Source organism: Dermacentor albipictus, unplaced genomic scaffold (assembly GCF_038994185.2).
Source record: "Dermacentor albipictus isolate Rhodes 1998 colony unplaced genomic scaffold, USDA_Dalb.pri_finalv2 scaffold_13, whole genome shotgun sequence".
NCBI classification, from domain to species: Eukaryota; Metazoa; Arthropoda; class Arachnida; order Ixodida; family Ixodidae; genus Dermacentor; species Dermacentor albipictus.
Genome location: NW_027225567.1, coordinates 2687190 through 2714867, shown reverse-complemented (window position 1 = coordinate 2714867; position 27678 = coordinate 2687190). Strand labels below are relative to the sequence as shown.

General features: G+C 45.4%; 1 protein-coding gene across 1 annotated transcript in view; it reads right to left on the bottom strand.

The window, feature by feature from the left end:
• Positions 1-27678, bottom strand: part of LOC135917816 (kinetochore protein NDC80 homolog) — a 60471-nt gene that overhangs the window by 27712 nt on the left and 5081 nt on the right. The window contains exons 4-6 of the mRNA XM_065451417.1: positions 16831-17016; positions 16129-16170; positions 4804-4936 (exon numbers count right to left, since the gene is read on the bottom strand). Of these exons, the coding sequence (XP_065307489.1) occupies positions 4804-4936; positions 16129-16170; positions 16831-17016 (361 nt within the window). The remainder of the gene's footprint in view (positions 1-4803; positions 4937-16128; positions 16171-16830; positions 17017-27678) is intronic.

Here is a 27678-nt window from a genome sequence, read left to right as displayed (position 1 = left end):
AACTTGGTGAGAGCACTCCACAGTGTTGTCCGATTCAATGGAGCTGCAACGTCATCTGCTTCACTGCAGCTGTAACTTTGTGCAGATGGCCAAGCCGTTTTCTCTGTTTTCTATGTACCTATGTACGCTTTTTGGGACCCGAGGCACTGCATGACATCTAGTATGCTGCACGTATTTTGTTTTTTGAAAGGAGAGTAACATGTCTGTGCTTTGCACCATCGCCATAACTTGTGCTGCCTTTTTACCTTGCTTTGTCATTGCGAGACAAGTACAACAAAACGATTTTTTATGCTTTCACAGCTTTGTCATTGCGAGACAACAAAGTGATTTTCTATGCCTTCGCAGTGCACACGCTCGCAGGAAAGCTCTAGTGTGTTTATTAAGACGTAGGCGCAAAACAAGCATCGACATTTGGGGCGCAACACGAGCATACCTCGACTTTTCGCACAAGTTCTCTTTGGAGCCTTGTCGATTTCATGCCCAGCGGCGGCTTTGATTTGGACGAAAGCCGGCCACTGCGTTCAGCTACTGCATGGCAATTGGACGTGTGCAAGAAAGCAAGTGAAACATCCTTTTTGTGAACTTGGGAGAGCAGGGACATGGCTAAAAATAGGAATGTGGCTAAAAAACACTTGTATGCTACCTAATGACATGAAGGCTGCCCCATTTGAGACCCTTGCTATGCATGAAAGAGAGAGCGGAAACCGAGGGGCTCTATCATGACCGCATAAAGCCAACAGACAATGAAGCCGAGGAAAGCATTGCGAAAATTAGCCGAGGCTAAAATTGAAATCTAGAAAATAACAAAGAAAAGAGAAATTAAAGCAGAAAAAAATAATGTGTAGCCGGTGCAAGCCGGTGACATTTCGCTGTGCAAACATGCAACATGCACTATCAGCCATGGTGTGTGCGCGAGCTATTAACTATGTTGGCTGTATCAGTTGTTACACAACAAAGAGCAATGGTTCTAGCATTATTTGGAAGATCTGCCTATCCGACCACTTGGCGTAAGAACTAAAACATAAGAGTGCTCGTGTACGACCAACATCGCTATAAAATATTTTTGTCGGCCACCGGCATCGTTCTCACGCATTTGAAGTCTAGTAGACTTGAAATCGCTATTGTCAACGTTGTCAACATTGTACGTTGGCTTCCTGTACAACGCTGATGGCATTGCTCAACACAGCGATCAATGCGGTTGGTAAACCAGCATAATAAATATGTCTTGTGCTTCAGCATTGCCTTCTGGCCCTGTAAAGCAGGAATATCCAAAGGGGATCGTAAAAAAAAAAAAAAATCTGATGATTATTTGCAAGGACACAATTTGCGTAATGTAAGTGAGTGCATCGTAGACTACGGGACGAACAAGGCCAAAGAAGAAAATGTTTTCACCCTCCTCTTACGAAAGTAAAAATACTACACCGGCTAACGCCGCAATAAGACCTCACATGGCCACGCCACATGCTTGGACAATGCGCTATAAAGCCACAGACAGATCTATAACCCAGCATTTACCACTACTTCAGACGCTCGGATAGTCCACAGCTGGTTGTTTGACCTCTAAACAAATGCGATTCCCACTGTATAGTATGCTATTAGTGACCAGAACTATTTGATTCGTGGGCGGAAACCTCGTCAAGCAAGCGAGGCAGTCGCGATAATAATTTGAACTCCTTCATAAACTCAGCAACAAAATTCCATAGCCACTGAATTATCAAGCTTGAGAAGCTTAAGAACTGCAATGAGCGATGGGATGAAAAATTATTGGTGTAATATTACTTTATTACCCACAGCATCTCAATGGTATTACAGTGATGTGGATTAGGTAGCGAATGGTGGTGCCAGAATCCTAGTTGAGATCGAGAGGAAGAAACATAGTAGGGCAGGCCATGTAACATGTAGGACTTGTAACTGGTGCTCCAATGGAGAGCAGAATAAGTGACAAGGGAAGGGAGGCACTGCCAAGATAGTTGCGATTGAAATAGGCAATTTGCAGGCAGAGGATAGAGTAGGTTGATGCAAGACCAGGTCAAGTGGAGATTGCTGGGTGAGGCAAGGCCTTCATTTTGCATTGCACATATACAGTTAAACCTCGATATAGGGACCTTCAACATAACGAAATTCTCGATATGATGAAGTATTTACCTTTTCATAATCTCTTGCCCATAGAAAACTATGTATTTAGAACCTCAATAAATCTAAGTGTGTATGCGATTTCAATTGAAGGAATTTTGCTTCTGCCGCAAAGGAATGCCAAGGCAATAAATGGAAACTGCCGCAGATGTTGATGGTCAAATGATTGAAATACAAGAGTGATTGCAAACGCAGCTCTCACATCGCGCGTGGAGAGACATAAGCGACCGCTGCAGTGGAGCCGCATTATGTTCCGTGTAAAGTTCAAGTGTGATAAGATCCTATCGCGGTCCGTGCACTTCGTGTTTTAGGTGCAAGTGAAAGCGTGCGAGGATGCGGCAAGAAAGAGATGGTGGCTTCAGGAGTGCTGCCTTCCTGTGCAAGCAAAGGGTACAAAAAAGGGGAGGTAGCTTGCTCGCAGTAACTCGATCAAGCGCATGCACGAGGGGTGAGGGCGGTAAATTGGTGCTTCGCGATTTCTGGCACGCGCCACGACCGTGGCTGCGCATGGCTGTAAGCGTGGATGAGCGCATACGCAGCCTTCTTTAGAGGTAATCTGTAGTGAGTGCAAAGAGTGGGTGTGCCGAGACGCCGTGGCATCATGTTAGCTGTCTTCCCGCATGTTTAGTATTGGAGGTAGCATAATCTAGAGCTTCAGCGACTTGTTGGAGCGAGAGGCAGACGAAGCATTCGGTCCCCACTTTTCATGATAGCGTCGTCCCAGTGCGGGTGATGCTATCAGCTGCAGGGGTGGAGTGCACGCGAAAGCGTGGCTGGCTCCGCATAATTTTGCGGTAACGCTATGGGAGAGCTTGCTATGTTGCCACAGCTGCTGCTGTGTGGCGGCGCTGAGAGCACGAAGGGGGCTAGATGAAAGCTATGCGTTGCATTAGGAGAGCTGGGCACCTAACGAATAAGGCGGCATTGCTAGTCTGTTTTCCTCATTTCAACAGATAATTTGTTTATCTGACGGCTTTGAGGATTGTATGCAAGGGCACAGGAATAGTGCACGGAGCAACGATGCCTAAACCTTGCTGTGTACCGCACTGTCGCACTGGCTACAGAGGTACGAGCAAAGAGGTATCGTTTTGTTTGCCTAGTGACACCAATGAGCGCGAGAAGTGGAAATGTGCAATACCGCGACAGGAAGGCGGCGGCTCTACCTTCGACTCTCAACACGTCAGAGTGCGCAAAAAGCATTTTGACACCACGGACGTTGTTTGAAGCGATAAGTTCATTGTGAGACAGTCTTTGCAACGCGAGAAGGCTAAGCTGCGGCCCGGCGCCGTTCCTAGGCTGTTCAAAGGGCTGCCTGTGTACTTGAGCAAGCCGAAGCCCCGATCCCAGTCAGCGAAGATTAAGCCAGCAGCAAAATGACGTTTGTCGTTGTCCGACTCTACAGAACAAGAAATTCTACCCTCTTCAAGCACGGAAACATCCCATACAACCGAGGCTGGCAATAAAGGTAAGCTAAACAGCTTTGAGAGCAGTAAACAGATGGGCGAAACGAGCAGCGTGGCCAAGCAAATGCTTCAGGCATACTTAAATTGGATTTTGCATTGTTCTGTAGATGAGACAATGGACATCTACGTGTGCGCGGGCACAGCCGGCCCAACAGAAGAAGGCGTTGCTCCTTTTCAGAGTTGCACTTCGCCGGTGCCAGATGAAACTCGCGAAGATGACCGTGTTAGCAAGCAGACAAAAAATAATGGATCAAGATATTCAGAATAAGCTACCGAGACATGTGCAAATGCTGTATTACTCATTATGACCTCATCTTGTGTTCTCTGTCCTTCACTGCTATTGCAGACTGATGTGACCAAAGCCCACAAAAAAAAGAAAGAAAGAAAGAAGAAAGAAGATTAGCTAGTGCACTGGCCTAGCCAGCTTGGGATACTACCTGAACGGGCATATTCCTTTAGAGCAATGTTCCCCCTTGCAATACTTTGCCATCTCACCAGCCTGAGGAATGTGCATGCTTTCTTAAAGCACGAAGTTGTAATTATTGCGATTTGCATTTTCTTTTTGCATGTGTCTGCATGCATGCCAGCATTCTGATAAACATAAAAGAAACCATTAATCCTTTGCTCCGTAGTATTCGACTATAGGAGAGATAAACCTTTCGAGAAGAAATGGGGTTAACCGAGGGGCCCGATTTTTATTAGTCATATCATAAGAAGCCAACAGACACTGACACCATGGAGAATATAGGAGAAATTACTTGTGCTGAATAAATGAAATAAAGAAACGATAAATTAATGGAAATGAAAGTGGATGAAAAAAGACGTGCCGCAAATAGGGAACGATCCCACAACTTTCGCGTTATGCGAAGGTTGTGAGCTTGCGAGCTTCATGTACCGCGTATGACAGCAAAATTTGGCTGAGATGTTCACAGTAGTGTATGCTACCCGTGGACTATGTTATTTCACCCAGCCCAAGGGGTGGTTCGGGGCCCCTTTAATTTGAACTCTGATATTTTATGGCACCTTTGAGTATGTGTTAAGATTTCAATGTACCACGTTAGGCTATGGATGATAACAGCAGGTCAAGCATACATTGTCATATCAATTTCATTGTTTGCAGTGCCTAAAATTTTCCCGGGATCTCAATTTGGGAAGCACTGTCATCACAAGGTTATCATAGTGCACAAACATACACAAAAGATCTTACCCAAGTTGTCAATGAAATCATCATCTTTGTCCGTGTCCTTATCTCCCTTATGCAAGCAGTGCTCCAGCAGCAATCCTGCGATACTGTTTCCTCCTGCCTGGTGCTGCCCAGGGGTGCCGGATGAAAAGTGTCCCTGAAAAAAATGCATTTGGTCATTTACCACATCACTACTGTTAATGCTATGTGCAATTTTGTGCTAAATCCATTCAACGTCTTTCCAACCTCACAATATAAAAAATGCTAGCCAAAGCTAAAACATAAAATTTGACAAATACTAAATTGCCTGTATACTCAAGGTATTGACTTTATAATTAAGGATTCACTGGCTTTGTAATGCATGGATGCTGTGAATGGGTACTATATTCTATAGTAATCACAGAAAGAATGATCTGCTGCACCACAGACTATCACAAATGTTTAAGCAGTTTATGCCAGATGTGAAAATTTATGAGCATGGCATTTTCAACCTCTTGCTGAAACTAGATGGTAAAAGATGTCCTGACCCGGATGATATCCCAAATGCTTTTTTACAAAAGGTATGCAGAATGGTGTGCGAAGTACCTGTTTGTATTGCTTAATAAACCTCCGAAAGCTTGTGTATTGCCCGACGACTGAAGGACAGCCAGAATCAAACCACTGCACAAATTCGGTGACGAATCTAATAAAAAATTACCGACCGATTTTATTAAGATCTACTTGTAAAATTTTCAAGCACGTAATTCGTAAACATCTAGCCGATTTTCTTGAACAAACACAAAGTGCTAACAAATGCTCAACACTGGTTTAGACGCAGTTAATTAACAAACTAATTCGAATAACGCAATTTCACATCCGCGATAAATAAAGGAAAACATATGTTACATACATGGATTTTAGTCAGGCATTTGACAAAGTCTCTCACAATAAACTACTACATAAATTATGTTTTGTAATAAATCAAAAACTGCTAGCATGGATTAGAGCTTGCCTTCAAACCACTATCGGTACGTTTCCCTAAACAGCTCTTCCTTAAATGGCGTTGGCATTGATTCTGGCGTTTCCATGGGCCCTTTATTGTTTCCAAATTTTATAATGACATCATTAGTGATATTAATGTTAATATTAGGCTATGTGCAAATTTTTGCGTAATTTATGAAATGGTTAGTTCAAATGAAGATCAAGTCAGGTTAAACGAAAACCTCTAAAAAAGATCGTGGTGGGAGAAATGGCAGATTACGTAATTTTGAAAGAAAAAAAAAACTCTTTATGCAAGTACCTTGCAAGAAGTTACTCCTTTTTAATTACTGAGCAAGCAGCATAACTCTCAGAGGTAATAGAACATAAATATCTGGGCTTATGGATCCCAAATAACCTATCTTGGACAAAGCACATTGACATGGTTACAAGTAAAGCACTGTGCGAATTGTTTTTTTCAAGACTCTTTTTGAATTTATCCACACCTGCTGTACATCTTCTTGCATATCACTATATTGTATGTCCTATGTGTGAGTATGCAGTACCCATTTGGGACACGTACATAAAGACAAAGAATAAAAAAAGAACATTACCTTCAGTTATTAATAAAAATCGAATTAGTAGACTAAAGTCCTTTTACCATCTAGTAAAATGACGTAACAGATATATTGCACATTATCACTTACTCCAATGGCTGTGCTACCAGAAAAAGAAATGTTTACAATAACACCTTTAGTTGCACGAAATAAATGTTTTAAGTACTCTTCTTCTGGGGAACCATTGTTGGACGGAATAGGCTTGCCGATAATGTTGTGACCCAAGATTCATTGTCTTCATTTGATAAACACTTGCAATGATCTTTTTTAGCAGTGTTACTTAGGTATGTTTGCATGTGCCTTTTTTTTTGTGCTGTTGAGGGTTTGTTATGCATGCAGTGGTATCGGTTCTTGTTCTGCCTTTTATGAGAAGCATATTAACGTAGGTTTCGGGCCTTCGCGCGACGCCCGGCGGTGGCCACCATTGACCCTGAAGTGGGGTCACGTGACACGACGTCACGTGATGACGTCACAGAGGCTGCAGATGGGGCCTCATATCGCACCGTCGGTCGCCTCCCGGTGGTGGCCACCATTGACCCTGAAGTGAGATCACATGATGTGACGTCACGTGATGACGTCACACCGGCTGCAGATGGGGCCTCATATCGCGCCGTCGGACGTCGCCCGGCGGAGGCCTCCACGCTTCGGTTCGCGCCGTCGCGCGCGACGCGGCGGCGGCGCCACCATCGCTGCATCACGTGATATGTGACGTCACGCCAGGGATGAAGCGGCGCGCGCCCGCCGTCGCGTCAGTCTCTGTGCCCGCAACCGCGCCAGCGTCTTTGCGCCGGGCGTGTATGCGGTCAAGATGCCTCCAAACGCTAAGGATACGCTAAGGTTAAGCCCAGTGGATGCTTCGCATCCACTGGGCTTAACCTTGATAAGCCTCCAATTTTTTTGGTCTTATTTAGCGTTTGCCATTTTGCTTCTAAATAATTTGTGCTATTCATCAACTTTATGCTTTTGAAGTTTAGCAAATCCTTATATTCATTCACTATTATATACTGTTTTTATTTTCACGTGGTAGTGCCTTTTTATGTAAACAATTTTTCTATGTATCGTACCTGCTATGATCTCTCTCCAAGATCTCAGTATCAATTAATAAAATATTTGTCTAATAGCTGTTTATATTTCACTTGCATTATGTGTTGGTTTTAAAAGTTCTTGCCACTGTTGCCTGGGTAGCTCCTTATAATCAACAGGTATGGAAAATTGCACTCAAGTTAGTTAATTCGGGTTTAATGGCGCAAAAGCGACTAAGGCCATGCTGCGCCCGTCACAGGACAGTATAAGATCCAATGTTAAGGTAGCGATAGCTGTGTTTCCTTAAAGTCAATGTAGATAATCGGTTTCACCTAAAAACTGGAACAAGTTAGTGAATGGCACTAGTGAATCATCGCCCAATATTAAGGCAGGGTGGAGAGGTAAGTGACACAAATTCTTGAAATGTTTCCGCCTCTGTGTTTCAGTGTGTGGGCATGATATAATGATGTGGGTTACTGTGAGTGTTTCGTGACATTTCTCGCATGTTGGTGGACTTTCGTTTCGAAGTAAAAAATTGTGTGTTAGATGCGTGTGTCGAATTCGAAGTCGACATAACATTACCTCATAGAACCGTTCTTGGTGAGTGCATGATTTCCACTCGCGAAGCAGGGGTTTAGTTATAGCATGTAACTTGTTATCTATGCACAAGTTCCATTCTTGTTGCCATTTTGATGCTAGGGCCTTACGAACCGCTCTGATACTGTCTTTGTATGGAAGTGTTATATGTGTTATGCTTTTGTGCGCTGCCATGGATGTGCTTCTATCTGCAGCTTCATTCCCTGCTATCCCAACATGGCTTGGGACCCAGCAGAATCGTGTGGTTCCTTTGTATTTCTTGTTAAATACTATGTTTAAGATATCGCCGAGCAGGGGTTCAGACGCGGAGTTTAAGTTAAGGGCTCTTAGGGCACTTAACGAGTCGGTATAAATAATAGCATTCTTCTGCTTGTCGGAAGTAATTTTCTTAACTGCCATCCATATCGCATAAACTTCGGCGGTAAAGACTGAAGAAAAATTATTTATGCGAATGCTATTTTCCCAATTTTTGTTACGATCCCGACACCTACGTATTCTTGTGTTTTAGAGCTGTCAGTGTAAAATTCTGTGTAATTTTTATATTTTCTGGAATAGCTTGGAACTCTTGTATTATGTGTTCTTGTAGAATGTCTTTTTTCTTTATATGTGTTAACATCCAGTCACACAGCTGTGTAAAATTGCACCACGGGGGCAATCTTGGTGGCCTTTCGGCAACCTGCAGGGCTTCAGGAGGAACATCATAGGTCTGACAATATTCTTCGTGTCGTAAGATGAGTGGCCGAATCATGTTTGGTTTATTTGCGTAGTGTAGTCATGATTTGCACTGTGTTACGATGTTGTAGCATATATGTTGTGGTGATGACCGAATTCTTAATACATAGCAAAATGTAAGTTGTGCTCTGCGTTGCTCTAATGAAGGCTCATTAGAGTCAACGTATAAACTTTGTATAGGCAATGTCCTGTAGGCACCACTCGCCAGTCGTAGGCCGAGATTATGAACTGGATTAAGTTGTTTAATGTAGGACTGCCTAGCTGCACCGTAAACTACACTGCCGTAGTCGAGGATGCTACGTACAAGGGACCGGTATATACGTAGTAGACATGTTCGGTCAGATCCCCAGTGCTTATGTGATAAAACCTTGAGGATATTTAGCGCTTTATTTGCTTTAATTTTAGTGGCCTTAATGTGGGCCAGGAAGTTCAGTTTAGTAGCAAATGTTACGCCTCGAAATTTGTAGTGTTCTTTGACCGGCAGCGTTGTACCATGCAATGTAAGAGCTGGAGTGCAGTGTAACCCTCGCTCCTGGGAGAAGAGAACTGTAACAGTTTTGTGTGTTGAGAACCGGAAACCATTTTTTTCAGCCCATTGTGTAAGATTATTTATCGTTTCTTGTAATTGTCGTTCGCAGGTGGGTAAGTTTGAGGAGCGGCAAGCCATTTTTAAATCATCGACATATATTGAGTGCATAACAGATGGTGGGATGATCTTATTTACAGAGTTCATTTTAACTATGAAGATCGTTGTGCTCAGAATGCAACCTTGTGGAACGCCATTTTCTTGTGTGAATGTGCGCGAGAGTATTGTACTGAGACGTACTTGAAATGTTCGGTTTGACATGAAATCGCATAGACAATTTAGCATTCTTCCGCGAATTCCTATGTCAGCCAAGTCTCTCAAAATTCCATATCGCCAAGTGGTGTCATACGCCTTTTCAAGATCAAAGAAAACCGCAAGGCAGTATTGCTTGTGAAGAAACGCGTCGCGTATTTCATGCTCTAGCCGCACGAGATGGTCAGTGGTGGAGCAGCCCTTTTTGTATCCACACTGGTGCTTGTCTATTAAGTTTCTTGTTTCAAGGATGAATGTGAGTCTTATGTTTATAATGCTCTCATAGGATTTGGCTAGACAACTTGTTAGTGCAATCGGTCTATAGTTGCTAGGGGATGTTGCGGGTTTACCAGGTTCCAGAAAAGGCACTACTACCGCTTTTTTCCAATCTGTGGGTATTACCCCAGACTCCCATATCTTATTGAAAAACTTAAGAAGTGCCCCTACCGATGCTTGAGATAGGTGTGCCAGCATTGTGTAGTGCACACGGTCAAGACCTGTTGCCGATTTTTTACCAGCAGAGAGAACTCTGTTCAGTTCATGTATTGTGAGTGCGTTATTGTACATTTCAGCTGAAGCCCCAGTGGTAGGCAGTCCCTCTTTCTCAGCAGATTCTTTATATTTAAAAAATGAATTTGAATAGTTTGCTGAGCTAGATATGTTATAAAACTGTTCACCTAATAAGTTGGCCTGGTCCTGTAGTGTTGTTTGTATGTGTGGACATGTAAGTAGTGGTATAGTGTATGATGAGTACTCCCCTCTAAATTTCCTCACCTGGTCCCACATTCGTTTTGATGTGACTGTACTATTGATTGACGTTATGTATTTTCGCCATGATAATTTCTCCGCATTTCTTCGAATAAATCGTGCTTTGGCTTTGGCCTGTTTGAAATTTAGCATATTGTTATAAGTGGAGTATACCTTCGTAGGATTCCCCAGGCTTTATTTTGTTCTCTTTTGGCTTCAATACATTCGTTTGTCCACCAAGGATTTAGTTTTTTGCGCATAATTCCGGATGACTGCGGTATCGCCTTTTCTGCCGCTGTGATTATGACTTCAGTGATTTTTTTTACTAAGTTCATCAATACTAAGCTCTGGCACAAAGACATTTTCCAGTTTCGCATTCTCCATAAAAACCTGCCAGTCAGCGAGTTGTAATTTCCATCGGCGTGGTCTAGTTACTAAAGTTTGTGGTGATGGTAGGAGTTTGATGAGTGCGGGTAAGTGGTCGCTACCATATGACGTGTCGAGAGCTTCCCATTTAATATCAGTAAAAAGAGAGGGCGAACAAAAAGCTAAATCTAAACAACTAAATGTGCGGGAAGTTGGTGAGAAATAAGTTGGCGCACCTGAGTTTAAAAGACAGATATCATTTGATAGAATAAAATCTTCAACGAGTTGTCCTCTTTGGTCAGTTTTGACACTGCCCCAAAGACTACCATGAGCATTAAAATCTCCTACCAAGACAAATGGCTTCTGTAATTGATCTAGTTTTTCTAAGTCTTTAATAGTAAAATGTGTGTGGGGTGGAATATATAGTGAGCAAATGGTGATGGTTTTGTAGGATAGAATGGTGACAGCTACGGCCTCTAAAGATGTATTTAATTGGACATTTCCGGTGGAAGTGCCACCCTGTACGACTATAGCCACTCCTCCTGACAAACGGCTGGAACATTCGCGGTCCCTTCAGACAACGGTGAAGCCTCTAAGGAATTGACTCTGTTTAGGGCCCAAGTTTGTTTCTTGTAGGCAAAATGCGACTGGCGAAAACTTGTTTGTTATGTCTTTAATGTCACCCAAATTGTGAATAAGTCCTCTACAGTTCCAATGTATGATAAAAGCCATAGTGGCAGAAGTGAGAATGTTAATTTATATATGTGTACTAAGCAAGTGTAGGTGACATTTGTTATCGGAAATGTACTATTGGTAGAACGGTAACCGTTCAGGTTACCGGTCCCTTTGTTCGCGTAGTTATTGTGACCTTGTCTTTCTTAGTGCGCTCCAGAGAGCGCTGATCTTTTGGCGTCGATGACGCCGGAGTTTTTGTGTCGACCTCCATAGCCTTGTTCGAGGCACTGGATGGTCGAGAACCAGGTGCTGAGTGGCGCGTCTCAGGTCTGGGACTTCGGTTTAGCCTGGGGCCCTGTGGAACTAGGGTCTGCAGGCCAGTCTTTGATGATGATGATGGAACAGCACTGGCTGCTTCCACTAAGGGGGCGGATGGAGTTACTACTGGGCCACTGTCTGCGGTCCCTGTAGACTACCAAGACCACTGTGGTGCTGTCCCCTGCCGCACCGCACTGGCGTAGGTTGTTTGAGGTAAGTGTGCTAGTTTCTTTCTTGCTTCATAGAAGGAAATCTCTTTCACCATAAGTGCAATTATCTCTTTTTCTTTCTCCCAGCAGGGGCAAGATTTTGAATATGCTGGGTGATCTCCTTCGCAGTTTGTGCAGTGTGGAGCAGCATTGCAGTTCTCCGACTGACCCCCATGTGCTCCAACCCCCATGTGCTCGGGTACGTGGTGTGGCAACACACCAAACGCCTGCTGACGCAGACGCCCCTGCGGGGTGCACTCATCAAGTATACATGTAATATGACAAAATTTCGGCCCAAGCTAGACAAATGAAAAACCATAAAGATTATTGGCGTATATATGTATATAACAATAGTAAACAAGCTCTAAACATCGGGCACGTTACTATGAAGTCTTACAAGTTGGCAGGTATGCATCTATGTACAGTATCATGTGAAATTGATTAACACTTGCAGTCTTGTGTAAAGTCAGTCCAGTCTTGCAATTCCTGTGCAAGACTTGACCAGCCTTGTGCAATAAAGGTGCAGCAACACTATAATATACTAGTATACTGTATATATAGGTAAGCTAGAATATACTAGTTTAACTGCCAGTGCCACCATGTCTTTCGAATGCCATTCACTTTTTTAAACTTCAATACTTACTGCTACATTTTAGCAGATCAAAACTATATATATACATATACAAATCACCGCCCCTTCCAGTCTGTGAAGATGGTCGAACAGCGAAGCTGTGTTAATTACACCGAGTGTTACGCCATGCAAGGCAAACTTCGCAAGCAATCTGTATTGTAAACTTTTTGTTTCACCATTCTTTCGTTCTTTTTTGCGCGCGAGGCAGGCCCTATGACGACGAGCCCATTCACAAGCCAACTCTCGTCAACGCAAGCGGTAGGCAGCTTCTTCCTCAGGAATAAGCACTACTCGTGGTCTTCCCATAGCTGTAGCTGGGATGGAATGTGCGGAACCACTAATCCAAAGCTCTGTATATTGGGCGCAAGGCTCACCACAGGAGATGTGGGCACTGCAATCGTTTCGACGCTTGACATGGCTGCCAGCACTTCTTGCGCCAGCAAGAAGCGCCAGCAGCCACGCGCTCTTAGTATCGCGTTTCGATTGCTGGGCACTGTTCGTTGGCCGCAAACTGCCAGCATAAATTTAGTTTCTTTTGCGGCATGGTGGAATCCATCGTCCATAATTTAGATGCCGATCTGGCTCGATCGCTGAAAATGCATCGTGTGACAACCGTATAACATTCGTATGTAAGATAGCATTCTCACAGAGGGAAAGGGGTCACTCTAACCCCTTTCTCTCTGTTGAGCTCTTTTCTCTCTCACTAAGTCCCGTGGCCCCTCTTTAGCGAAGTCTGACAACGATGGCACAGAGTCTGCATAAACAGCTTCACTGTAAAAAAATTGAGAAAATCTGCTGGCAGTACACACCTATAATCTATTACTATTCTTTGCAGGTCTGCAGGCATCACATTGGATGATACTACTAGTCATCATACATGAAAACCTGAAAAAGACTCGAACAATCCTTAACAGCTAATTTAAAATTTTGATAACACCGCAGATCTTATGGCAGAGACAAGGTGGAATAAGCAGTGACGTTTGTAAAACCATACTCAAGCCACTCCTGAATTAGCAACAAAAATATACAGGGTGATCTTTCTAAGTTTTACAGAATATTTAAAAATTGCCTGTGGCAGGTAGCCTAATTCTTATCGTTGAGCTGGAGTATTCAAAGATGTAGACATTACTAGCACAAGAAATCAAAACACATATTCAACCAATTAACAAATTAATTACTTTAGGTTACATACTGAAATTTATTTCTTGTAGCCGGTGAATTCGCAACTCATCCACATGAAATGAATTTCCAGGATGACACCAATTTCGAGATATTTCCCAAAGTGCGGGACGAAATACATGAGCATTTTAGTTACTTTTGTGCTTCGATGCATAAAAGAGCGTTGCTTAAAAAGTGGACCAACAATACATTTTTACAGCTAGTTTGATGGCGCACATCACCAAATTGGCATCATTCTGGAAATTCTTTGCAAGTGGACATCCCTGACAAACTGGCCGGCTACAATTCGTAATTGCAATATGTGCCATAAAGTAAACAAAAAGAAATTACCTAGTAAAATTTCATTAAAAATATGAAAATTTTTTCAATAATTCATGCAATGTTTGCTTCTCTGAACAATATAGCTCAAGGAGTAGAATTATGTTATCCGCAACAGGCATCTTTAAAAATTCCATAAAAATTTAAAAATGATCACCCATAAAGCATCACATACTTTGAGCAAGAAGGTACAGAAACAGTGCATAATTAGATGCAACATTAAAGCTATGCGATATAGTTCTGAAGTATGAAAGAAATTATTCTGAAGAAGACGCTGCCGATCAAAAGCCAGTGCAGTAAGAAATACATTGAGCCAGACTTTTACGACTGGAACGCTTGCATAGTTTCCACAGCTTTGACTGCCAATCACAAGTGTTAGTGTGAATGCGTGGCCAACACGCGCACAGAGTCAAAACTAAACTACTGTTTGCCTTAACTGCTGCAGACGAAACCGCAGTTGCTGTCGACACTATCATTGATAGTGACTACGCAATTATGAAGGCACACAGATGATGTGGTGTTACGCACAGTGAGAAATGCAAGAACAAAGGTTTAAAGGCACAAATAGGGACAACAGTTTCGCACCTTGAATCAATCTTCCTCACTCAAATGAGACTTTGACGAATGCTCAAAGTTATTTCCATCTTCAACTAGCGCTTTGCATAGAAAAATTATGTGGATGCCATGCACTGTGATAATGAGTTTAAGCAAAGCTTTCATTAGTGCTTGCAAGGAACACTGTATTTGCAAATGGTTTCTAAACAAGAATAGTCGAACCTTGATAATTCGAACTCGAAAGGAACTAAAGGAAGCTAACTGAATGGAGGACTTACCTGTAGTGTCGCATGTGCACTTAGCTAACACACGAGTGGAAAGTTCAACAAGATTTATTCACTCGTATTTACAAATTAAAGTCAGTTATTAGGAGTATCGGTGCTCGTACTGCGATAGGAGGCGGCGGGTGCATGCGTGTATAATCAAAGGAAACGTGTCCCGTGACAATTGCCCCTTCGAACTCTTGGTATGCTTCACCGCGAAAGACTCCTGTATTGAGGCGAAGTTGACTTTCGAGAGCCGGCATTATGCAACGTGCCGTGCTTTAAGACATTGGTGAGGATTACAAAGGTGGAGTCGGCACCAATGCTAACAGTGGCGAATTGAAAAACACGGCACCGAACAGGAAGAAGCTTGGTAGCGAACGTCGAAGTAGCTAGGCCTAGCGTTGCAGTAGTGCGGCTAGGGCTGCCAGCGGATCTTCATGCGAGAGCCCGGCTCGAGGCGAAGCCCGGAAAGTCGGACCGCGAAGGTTTCTTGCGTCCGAAATTTCAGACTTCTTATACACTGACTCGTTAGTGTCACGGCACATGGATGTGCCGCGACACTAACGGAAGTCACTAACTCATCACGAACAGAAGTAATCAGTGATGCGCACCTGCACACGCCTGCGCACAAATTTCCGCCACGGTTTTTTTTTTCTTCGCGTGCGGCGTTGAGAAGTCTCTCCTAAGCTTCTTTATGGCGGGGTCAGAGGAATGCTAGTCGGAGGCGCCGCCGCGCGATATGGCGCGCTGCTGAGAGGATTGTGGGAGTGCAGTATGTTCGAATTAACTGCCGCAAATGCTTGCGCGTTCGAATTACCAGGTGTTTTCGCCCACTGGAATACACAGTTTTGGCGGGATAGCGTCATTTCAAATAAACCGAAAGTTCGAATTAAGCGTGTTCAAATTAACGAGATTTGACTGTATATAGCACACATAACCAAGTTTTACACATTTTCAGTGGGGAATTGCCTCACTTTAGATAAGCTTGTGGCACTCAAAGTGCAGATCTCATGTATGATGAGAAAGGAATGACAATGATGGCATGACAAGAATGGAAAGACCATGACAGCATGATAATGCTGAAATGACAACGATAGGACAATCGGAGCGGTGGCGTAATGACTGACTGACAACTGCATGATGTCTGCAAGTGAAAAGTAAATTGTTTTCTTTGAGATTCTTTTGAAGTGAAATGAGGTTGTCACATGTTTCATTTGTACGACTGAAATTGTGCATAATTCTGATGGAGCAGTAGAGAGCCACAGTAAATTTTCTTAAAAGTACAAATAAGGCTACGGTAAAAGGAAAGCCAGTAACTTACTGAGCTGAAGAAGTCCATAAGTGGGTTCACAGAGTCATGGTACTGCAAAGAAAAGACAATAAAACCACCAGCAAAAAGCCAGTAAGAACACAGCATTTTCTTTGCCTAATTTCCAGCCTCACCAAAAAGTGTGCCAAGTACTATGTTATTAGAGCTGAACAAAAACAGTGAATGGAATTGCCCACCAGCTTTTAGTTACTACTAGATCTACAAGCATATATTTGCATTCACCATTTTAATGCTTAAAGCTCTTAGCTATGGCTACTAGTATAAGGAGAAGACGTGTACAGGTACTTTAGAAACCTCAACAATGCCTGTTAGGTTGATTGGACATGCCCTGATAGATTTTTTTCTGTTGCTTGGGTTAAAGAGAACTGAAGTTAATTCTAGTATACCAACCATGCCTGCTGTTATAGCAGCTCCACAAGACTGAAGAGATCGTCATTCAAACATTTATATTTGTGCTGCTCCCATGACATTGGTTACAAACAGCAACAGTTTGCAACACTACTGCTAAAAAGATGCCAAAGCCACAGATTGTGGACACTAGGTGAAAGGAACTCAGCTGAAAAAAAAAGGGGGGGGGGGGTGACGCTTTCTGCTCATGGACCAGTTATGTCAGCAGTACTCATCTGGAAACACAAAGGACATTTGCAGAAGTGAGCCTGCTGGTGACAACATTCCCTGTTCACTCATGCTTACCTTGGCTAAGTCTGCCAGCCAGGTGATGACGGCGAGGGCCTTGTGTGGCTGGGAACCGATTCCCAACAGCATGCTCTTGTGTAATGGGTACGGATAACCCAGCTGGCGCAGCTGCTCGAACACCACATCTTCCATCCGTGATCCGCCATCCAGATTGAAGTTGGGCTCGAAGAACTTCATTAAAAACTGCATGAACATTTAATTACTTTTTGTGCCAGTAATGAACGCACACTTTGCATGTCCAAAATATCAAGCCAAGCTGGACACCAACAGAGCTCAGCACTGGGCCTCATCCATCACTGTTTTCTATTATTGCATTAGCAACGGCAGTGGTGTGTGAGCCAACGATAAAGGGCTAAAAGAATGGAGAAGTGTGGCTTCAGGTTGCAGCTAAATTGGTTCACAGCTGAGAATATCCATTGCTGCCAATGGCTGTCTTTCCTTATCTGATAATTTATGGGTTTTTCATTACAAGAATGCACTATGAAAGTCCTCACCAGGTTTGGCCATATTGAGCTGACAAGCGCGCAAAGCATACGATGCGCGCTATTGATTGTGTTTGCAAAGTATTACATCGCGATGGGCTGCGGAAAGATCCGAAATTTCAATCCGAACGCCGTATTCCCTTTCCCTCGCGGCGACCGCACTCCAAGCCAGACAGTGATGTACACATGCTCCTGCGCCTGTGCACTTGTGTTCGCAGTGTGACGTCAATCATCGAGACACACGACTTCGAGACTTATTCAAGGCAACATCTGTTATTTGTGCAATCTGTTGCTTGAAATGACGAATTAAAGCTAAGAGAAATAATAAAGCACACAAACTGAATGTCTGCATGTTTTTGTTTTACTTTGCACCACAGCAACAGATGTACTTCTGTTTTGTCTGCTTGTCCCCACCGTCGTGCAGTCACGCGTGCAGACACCGAAACCGTCATTTTCTATTGTGTTCCAGCATGGGATCATGCTCTCTGATCTGCTTGTCTGCCTCAGTATTTGTGTAGCACTGACTTATAGCACTAGTCAGGTGTCCTCATGCACAGTGCACAAAATTGTGCGCTGTGTAAAATGTGACAATCAAAACAGCTCATGCGCGATGCCGTTAGTGGAAGTGCGCCGCACCGCAAGAAAGCGAGAAAAGAATGAAGGCGGGGCCCGCAACGTATGTGTCACATGATCCTTGAGGTCCGGTATGAAAGAACGCAGGGAACGCATTTTGCTTGGGGAGGCTAGATGGGGCAAGTGGAGAGAGTGCCTCACTTGGCAGGTAAATTCGCCTGCTGAAATCACCGGTTCGTGGCACTGAAATATTTTTATCTCTGCTATGAGGAAGAAGAAGACGAGGAGGCGTGCGGATGTGTCTTGCGTGCGCTTCCAGGTTTTTCGATGTTCCTGGCGGATTTATGCTTGTGCTCAAGCCAACTTCGATCGAATCATCAGCGGAAGTCACCAGGATCACCTGGATACCAAAATTCCGGCAAGTGGACCCAATTTTCGGCTATTTTTCGACTCTGACGCGTCGTCCCGGCAGCTGCGTTCGACCTAGCGTCGACTCCGATCACTGCCCGCCGGCCAAGCGTCGGTGCGTCGCGCTGCCGACCCCTGGGGCTTAGCACGGCTGGATATCTTCGGCGAAAATGGAGGTTGTTGTTCAAGGGGAGGATATTTCTCCTGAAGAATTTTCCGAGAAGGTCGGTTGGTTCACGATCAACACAAGCCGGCAACGCGGCAGCCAAGATGGCGGCCGCGAAGGAGGAAGCCAAGGTGTCGGCTCGGATCGAAGAGAGAGACAAGATGGCGGCCACGGCCACGTGAGCACCAAATCAATCAAGATGGCGGGGAGGAAATTGGCGCTGCGCTCCGTGGCGTCACAGCAACCACGCCTACCTACTGGCCTGCATAAGGTGATAATCCGACCGAGCGGAGGATTGAAAGCTCTATCTTTGGGTGGAGACGTGAAGATATATGAGATTGTTCGAGCCGCTGCGGGCGTGAATTTGAAGGAGGCTAAGGAAGACATTATTCAACTTAACACCAAGCAAAACACCATTTTGGTGGGCACCATGAGTGAAGAAAGAATGCATCGGTACCTGAAGATAAAAATACTTCAGGTTGATCAGGCAAAATACGAAGTAAACGCCTACCTGTCAGCCCCCGATGGCAGTGGCAAAGGAGTTATTCATGGGATCCCGGTGGAACACACGGAAGCACAGATTCTGGCCAACCTGGATTGTTCAAGGAACCCCAAAATCAGAGGGGTCAGAAGAATGGGGAAGACATCGACCTCAGTTCTGATACTCTTCGTAAACGATAATGTGCCGTTTTGGATTTATTATGGAGGCGGGCTCCTCAAGTGCTTCCTCTACAAAAAGAAGTTTGAGGTGTGCAACGCATGCGGACATCTTGGGCACCGCTCTGATGTGTGTCCGGACCCGGACGACGTCAAGTGCCGCGGCTGCGGTACGGTGAAGCCACCGGATGGACACGTGTGCGATCCCAAATGTGCTCTTTGTGGAAAGGGACATGAACTGGGCAACAAGAAGTGTCGCGAGATCTACCGAACTCCGTACATCGTCAGGAAACGCCGGTGGGAGCGGAAGCTCCAAGAAGAGGAGGCGAAGAAAACACCCTCGTCTGGGCGAAAAAGCCGATCAAGAAGCCGGGAGGGCTTCCGGAGCCGCTCCGGCTCCTTCCCTCGCCTCGATCACCCGGGCCGTTCCAGCTCCAGGGGCTGCTCCAGCTCCAGGGATCGTTCCGGCTCCAGGGATCGTTCCGGCTCCGGGGTCCACTCCGGCTCCAGGGCAAGATCGTCGTCAAGGCCGAGGAATGAAGCCAACAAGCAAAGGGAGGTGAGCTGGGTAGATAAGGTCTCCCCAAAAAATACGGAGTCCGAGGAACTCGCCAAGATGAGAATCACGGTAGAGAAACTCATTAAAAGAGTAGATGACCTCGAAAAGGAAAACGCTATGCTAAAAAGGGAGAAGAAAGTAGCTACCGCAGTCAAAACCGCTAACACGATTGGAACCCACCCAGCCGTTGAAAGCACTGTGGCGATGCAGGTAGATGACACCCGCTCCCCACCTCTGAAAAGGAAACCAGGCGCGAACGCGCCACAAGAACCCACAATGGCAGATCTGTGCAAGAAAATGGACGACTTCCAGGCGAGCTGGGAGGCAAAGTTCGCATCAGTCATCCAAGCCATCCAGGCGCTATCGGAAGAAAGCCAGAAACACAGGGCCGCGTTGGTGAGCATTAATAACTGGCAGAGGGAAACAGAGCAGAAAGTACATGGTGGTTCTCAGACGGCTGCGACCCTAATACCACTGGGTGATAATCCACAATTCAATCATGGCCAGTCACAATAAACACACGATTTGGCAGTGGAATTGCCGCGGGTACCGTCGCAAAAGGGCGGTCCTACAGCAGCTCCTTCTTGGCAAAGACAATCCGGACGTAATCGCTTTACAAGAAACTGCGGGGATGGCAAAATTATCGGGCTACATATCATTTAGTACAGGTGATGGAAGATCCGGGGTAACCACCCTGGTCAGGAGAAACTTGGCAGTCGTTAAGCACGACACGGAGGTTATCAACGTAGACCACGTCCTTGTTGAACTCATTCCAGCAAAAAAGAAAGAAGGCAGCCTCTTTGTTCTCAATATCTATAGCAGCCCGAAACAAAGGAAGGCCCGATTTGGACCTCTTCTCCAAAAAACTCTGCGTATTGCCAACAGGCAAGCTTTGGTAGTGGTGGGAGACTTTAACGCCCAACACGCTGCCTGGGGGTACAGAAAAGAAGGAGTTAAGGGAAGGGAACTCTGGCTGGATGCACAGCAAGAGGGGCTCACCTTAATGACCGACCCCCAAACCCCCACTAGAACGGGGAATAGTGTCAGCATAGACACCTCACCCGACCTCACATTTGTCAAAAACGTGGGAGATGCAACCTGGGTTAATACCCAGGAAAACCTAGGTAGCGATCACTTTATTCTCGAAACAGTGGTGAGCGCAGGCCCTGCCAGGAGAAAAGGCAGAAACCAGCTAATTGTTGAATGGGATGCCTTTCGCGAAATAAGAAGGGAGACGGCAGGGAGTGAGATAAGGGATATTGATGAATGGGCTAAGAAACTAGGCCAGGACGTTAAAAACGCAACCAAGGAGATAACGGAGGATTCTGCACTGGAGATAGCGGACAGCCACCTCCTCCATATGTGGGAGGCTAAGCTCAGCATGGAAAAATGGCTCACGAGGCAAAGGTGGAACCGCAATCTCAGGAGACGGATCGCTAGGCTCAATAAAGATATAGAAGATTACGCGCTCAAACTAACCAGGCAGAACTGGGAGTCCACCTGCGATAGGATGGATGGAAATATAGGCCTAGCTAGAACATGGAATCTACTCCGCTACCTGCTGGATCCACAGGGCTGCAAAACAGCGCAGCGACAGAACCTTCAAAAAATTCTTCACTTGTACGAAGGTACGGAGGTAGATCTAATGAAGGACATACAGGAGAGATACATAGGGCACACTAGCAAGGAACCCCTACCTAACTATGCAGGCGTAGGCAACTCCAGCCTAGACGAACCCATCAGCGAGGCGGAGGTCCGGGCGGAGATTGCCAAGCTCAAAACCAAATCAGCTTCAGGCCCGGATGGCGTTAGCAATAAAATGCTACGCAATCTAGACGATAACTCTATAACTGCATTAACTAACTTTATGCAGAAGTGCTGGGAAGAGGGTAAACTACCAAATCAGTGGAAAACCGCTAAGGTGGTGATGATCCCAAAACCAGGCAAGAAACTCCAGATAGAGAACTTAAGACCTATCTCTCTAACCTCTTGTGCAGGCAAGCTTTTGGAGCACGTTATTCAAACGCGGCTCAATAACTACATGGAGGATAATGACCTCTATCCGCATTCGATGGTGGGCTTTAGGCCCAGGCTCTCCACCCAGGACGTGATGCTGCAACTAAAACACCAAATCATCGATGCGGAAACGGGGGACGCAAAGGCAATTCTAGGGCTTGACCTAGCGAAGGCTTTTGATAACGTCACACATAAAGCCATTCTTGAGAACCTTCAGGACTTAGGAGTAGGCGTACGAACCTACAATTACATTAGGGACTTCTTGTCAGACCGAGAAGCAAAAATCCAGATTGGAGAATGCCAATCGGATGACATTAAATTAGGCAGCAAAGGGACCCCACAGGGCTCTGTGCTCTCGCCGTTTCTTTTCAATGTGGCCATGATCAAACTCCCTGAAAGACTGGAGGCTATTGAAGGACTAAATCACAGCATATACGCTGATGACATTACGTTGTGGATAGCTAGGGGCAGCGATGCCCAAATAGAGGAAACCCTCCAAAGAGCTATCCAGGCAGTTGAAGGTTATGTCGGACCTAGGGGACTTAAATGTTCACCGCAAAAATCGGAACTGCTTCTATACCAGCCGAAAGGCAGGGCCAGTAAGGAGGAACCGCAAATCTCTCTCACAGCTGGGGGGATCCCCATTCCAAAAGTGGACAAAATCAGAGTTCTGGGACTTTTTATTCAGGCCAATGGTTTTAATGGCGAAACAATAAGGAGACTAGACGGCTGTGCACTGCAGACCATGAGGCTGATCCGCAGGATCGCCAACAGGCGGTCCGGGATGAGAGAAGCGAATCTAGTTAGGCTAGTCCAGGCCTTTGTGATAGGTAGAATAGCTTATGTTGCTCCCTTCCTCAGTTTTAGGTCATTCGAGAAGAAGAAGATTGATGGCATCATACGTAAAAGTATAAAACAGGTGCTGGGGCTTCCCATCCGCACTGCAAATGAAAAGCTTTTAGCTCTAGGGCTCCACAATACGCTTGAGGAGATTATTGAAGGAGTGAGGATCTCGCAGTATGAGAGACTTGCGGGAAGCCCTACGGGCAGGAAAATCCTAGCTAGGCTAGGCATAAACTATGAGGGGCAGGAAGGCATCAAAATAGACCTGCCGCGAAGCGTGCGGAACCGACTAATAATCCCACCACTACCTCAAAACATGCACCCAATCCATCACAAGGAACGCAGACAGAAACGGGCCGAGGCTCTTGAGAAGCGTTTCAAAAACTCGAAGGACGTGCTCTACGTTGATGCTGCAGACTATGGCAACGGCCGCATGGCCCTAGCTGTAGCGAGCGCTGAAACTAGATTGATAGCCAGTGGCACAGTTCCAACGGATTGCTCTCAAATTGGAGAAGAATCTGCCATAGCACTTGCAATTGCAAGTACTTCAGCCAAAATTATAGTCAGCGACTCTAAGGTTGCGGTGATGAACTTTGCCAGAGGCAGAATTTCTCCCGAGGCGAACAGAATCCTGCAGACCTGCAGAGATAGCAGGAAAATTGAAATAATCTGGGCACCTGCGCACGCCTCCCTCGCTGGGAATGAGGCGGCCCATGAATTAGCTCGAGGACTCACATTCCGAGCTGGTGGGCTAGCCGAAGGCTTCACGGGGCGAGACCGCTTAGTGTGCTACAGAGAGATCACACAACACTACAGACTAGGGCGGGTTAAATATCCTCCGGCTGATGCATCCTTAAACAAGAGCCAGGCCTCCACTTGGCGTCGCCTGCAAACCAACTCGTTTCCAAGCCCGGTGTCGTGCAGCCTCTACTACCCGGGTCAGTACTCTAACCAGTGTAAGCTATGTAAAGCCAGGGCTAATCTTCATCACATTCTGTGGGAATGCCCACAGGCTCCCTCTGAGGGAAGAATAACCTCTTTAGAACAATGGGAGACCTTATTACTCAGCTCCGATCCGGAGATTCAACTGAAGACCGTCCAACTGGCCGAAAACGCCGCTAAGGTCCAAGGACTCCTGGCCGTCGTCTAGGTGGGAAGACTTAAAGCCTTCCCTACATCTGTTGGACAAATAAAGTTTTACAATCCAATCCAATATCTCTGCTATTAATGAGCTGAACTGAAAAATTGTTGTGGCAGAACACTGCCGAGAGAGCATGCAACAACTTCCATCGTATAACCAAAATTTACTATGAAGCCTGGTGAGGGGCCCTTTAATGTGCGCTTTAACATCAGTACACAAGGATTTCTGCATTCTGCTCACACTAGAATGTAGTTACATTGGCTGGGAACCAAACACACAGCCCTGTGCTCAACAGCACACCACAGCCACTGAACTACCGTAGTGGAATTTGCCAGACAAGGCAGGCAAGCACCTCTGCCGAATGCATTACTGAACATGCATAGATCAGTATGCCAAGATCTGGTGCGAATAAGTGAAAGTACTGCAATTTTCAGTGTCTGCAGCACAAGATTTCAACTTCCTTGACATCAAATAGATGGCTATTTTTCGTTGAATGCATAGCAGCACAATATAAATTAACACAGCAAATTTCCACTAATGCAAACATGAAGAAAACCTGAAACCTGCAAAGAAATGTTGCTTAAAGATACAAAAAATTTCGGAGTAAGCAGGAGTGACTTGGCGGTAACAGTCAAATCATCCAGCTGTCGTGGCATTTTTTTGTGCAGATTTTTGTGTGGTAGCATGGTATGCAGGTGTTTCATTGCAGGTTCTATGCAAGACCCCCTTCAATTTGCCATCACTCTAGATAAACTAAAAGTTTTACTCAAGACCAGGAATGTCTTTCGTCCTCTTCACCTTACCCCAATGCTGCAGCAACTGACTTAAGCATAGTGCACGGACACCGTCCCGCATTGCCCCTCACTCTACAAAATTGACAGTGCTGACCCTCAATTAAAGAGATGGTACGGTTCCTTGCCAGACAATACCTCGCTTGCTGGTGCATTGGATGTGTAACAGGATAGGCTGTGTCAAAGTTGTACAAGATCTTATAGGTGCCCGAAATCACTAAACCTGCTGACTTCCCGAACACTCTTTGGGAAGCCTTGTAACCACACTCCACCAAGTGCCCATAGCAGAAAACCAGCACGCACAGCTGCCAACTTACTATTGTTTCATCACAGGGGGAACGGCACGCCACTTGCCTAGAGCAAGTAACTCATTATCGAGTATAAGAGTGGGCTTCTGAGGCGGCTGCCGAGCTGGGCTCAATATTAGTATTTTAATCGTGACAGATGCCACCTCAACATTGTGCTTGTGCACAATGTTGTGCAACATTTCTTGTCCAATGTTGCACAATAATGCCGTGCAACATTGGCACCGCATTGTGCAACATTGTGCGGTGCCAGCAGGCAAACTGCCGTGTGCCAAGCAGATGCCGTCTTCACCAGTCCGCTAGTTTTTCTGGTCGTCTTGAACCTTGCATGCCGTAAATGGTATCATGGGTGCCCATGTTGATGGTAGCAGTGCTAAATCTTGCAGGTCTTGTTCATGCTATGGCAGATGTTACGAGCACCGGATGCCGTGGCTTTCCACATTTCCGGGGTCCTTCCCAGAGCACTGCCTGGGCCCCACTATAGGGGAACGAAGTCCCAGCTATCACTCACGATGTCCTGGCTATCAGTTCCCAGCCACGGCAGGAGCATCTTTCGTCCTCATAACCTAGCTGCGATGTTGCTGCGACCATGGAGTTCCCTACAATATGAGGGAATTCTGGTGCTGCGATCGTCCAGCCACCATGTGAATGATGGTTAGTACAGTGGAAATTCATTGATACGATCCTGTTACGCACAATTTCCAGACGCCAAAATTCACTATTGAGAACACAAAGAATGACCCAATTGAGTTTCGACTACTTACTGGTTCAATGTTCCCTTAAAAAGTCGTCTTTCGGCCCCAACGTTCAAATACATTGCAAAAGTGCGACTGCATGATATGCTTTCCGGCCGCTAGATGCCATGCGAACAAGAAAACGCACGAGATACACGTGACCGAGAGCAATAGCCGCCTGTCGTGGCAGCCTAACAGCAATACTCGCCCAACCGTCTCATGTGAAAACGCCGGTGAACACTATTCCGGTACTAGCAAAACTCATCCCTGGTTGTTGCACGCCGGATTTACAGTTATTTCCACCAACTCTAATGATCTTCACCTATCTGTTCCACAAACCACGGTGTCGTTGGAAGCATACTGCATCTTTCTGAAAGGGGGCAACCTAAACGCGCCACCATTCCCTGCTGCAGACTGATCGTACGATAGGTTTTATAGCCGCTAGATCTCCTGTAAACAATACAAGTCGCAGTTTCGCCCGAAAGGCAAAGCATTGATTGCGATAGCAAATTAGCAGACAGCTACACAAAGTAAGGATAGTAGTTTTACCAGCCATATAAACTTGTAAACATTTGCTTTACAACTAAATTAACAGGCATGGCATCTCACGCGCACAAGCAAACATGAACACATCTCTTTCTATGACCGCACACACTCGCTGTCAAAATGGTGGAGGAAGCGCGACAGCAGCAGCGAGTGAATTGATCTTTGTGTTGTCCCTTGCTTCAACACGAACTAAGTGGCAAGAATACAGCGCACACGAAGCTATCAGCACTTGGCGCACTCTGTCCTCATTGCAGATCGCTTTAAAGGTAGGACTACTGGAGTTGGGTATACTGACTGGTAGATCTCACGTAAAGAAAGAATTCCAGCCATGGCAGTCACATTTCGATGGGAGCGAAATGCAAAAAAATCGCTGTGTCCCGTGCATCGGGGGCATGTTAAAGATCCCCTGGAGGTCAAAATTAATCTGGAGTACCCACTATGGCATGCCTCAATCCAATCGTGCTTTTGGCACGTGAAATCCAAGAAAGAAAACGTAAACAAGGCGTGAGGCACGCACAATCAGAGACAGTAGCCGCCCGCCGCATTGGCTGTCCCACAATACTCGCCTGCCCATCTCGCGTAAAAGCACCGGCGCGCACTCAGTTTCTTATTCCCGTAGCAGCAGATCTCCTTGTTGCAGGCCATATTCACTGATATTGCCGTCAACCTTATTGCAATAAACATCTTGACCTATCTGTCTTGCAGCGTGTGGGGCGTATGTGGCGTTGGAAGTGTACTGCATACTTTTTGTAGGCGATAACCCAATGCACCGCCATTCCCTGCTGCAGGCGGCACCATGCGAGCGGCACGTTTTTCTCCAGAGGCATGCAAAAGCACTCTGCAATAGCAAAACAAGACGGGTCTTAACACGCCAGAGGCTCACTAGCTCGTCAAGTGTCGTCATCTTGTGCTGCGACGTTTCGCGTCGACTACAGTTTAGTTACTTTGGATTGTACATTTCCCCGGTTAGTACGTTTTCCCTCCATGGTTTTTCACATACGTAGGAATCAGGTTCTACTGAATATGGATTTGTCTTATCTTCGTGCTTGTGGCTTCTACGTGCTTGCCGCTTCACTTATACGCTTTATCTACCTGCAATGGCATAAGGTTCAAAGCAGTCTACTTTTTTTTTTAATGCAAAAGGAAAGAAGAGCCAAGCCACACAATCGCTGCTAATTGCAATTGTTCCGCTTGTACATGCATTCGCGGAGTAATGTTTACAATATCTGGCTTGTGTGCTTGAGGCCCTGTGTTTGAATCCAGCTGTGAAACAATTTTAATTATACCACAGCACTTTCTTGAATGTGATCAGTTTATCAAATAAAAGAAGTCGTTTGACAAAGTTCAGGCAAGTCCATGTACTAACTATCATTCCCATGTCGGCTGAAGTGCTCTGCTTGCAGACACCAGATCAGCAGTTCCCTCAAGTAAGTGTGAAACTAAGGCTGCTACTGTCATGAGGATACGGCGCATGGCAACAGTTCAACAATGTGTACAAACCAACACCACCTAGGTACAAACTCGTGCAACTTTTCCCCTGGCTTCCCTTGCTGCTTTCTTTCTCAACGTTTCCCCTGGCTTCCCTTGTTGCTTTCTTTCTCACATTCCTACCTCGTGCAACAAA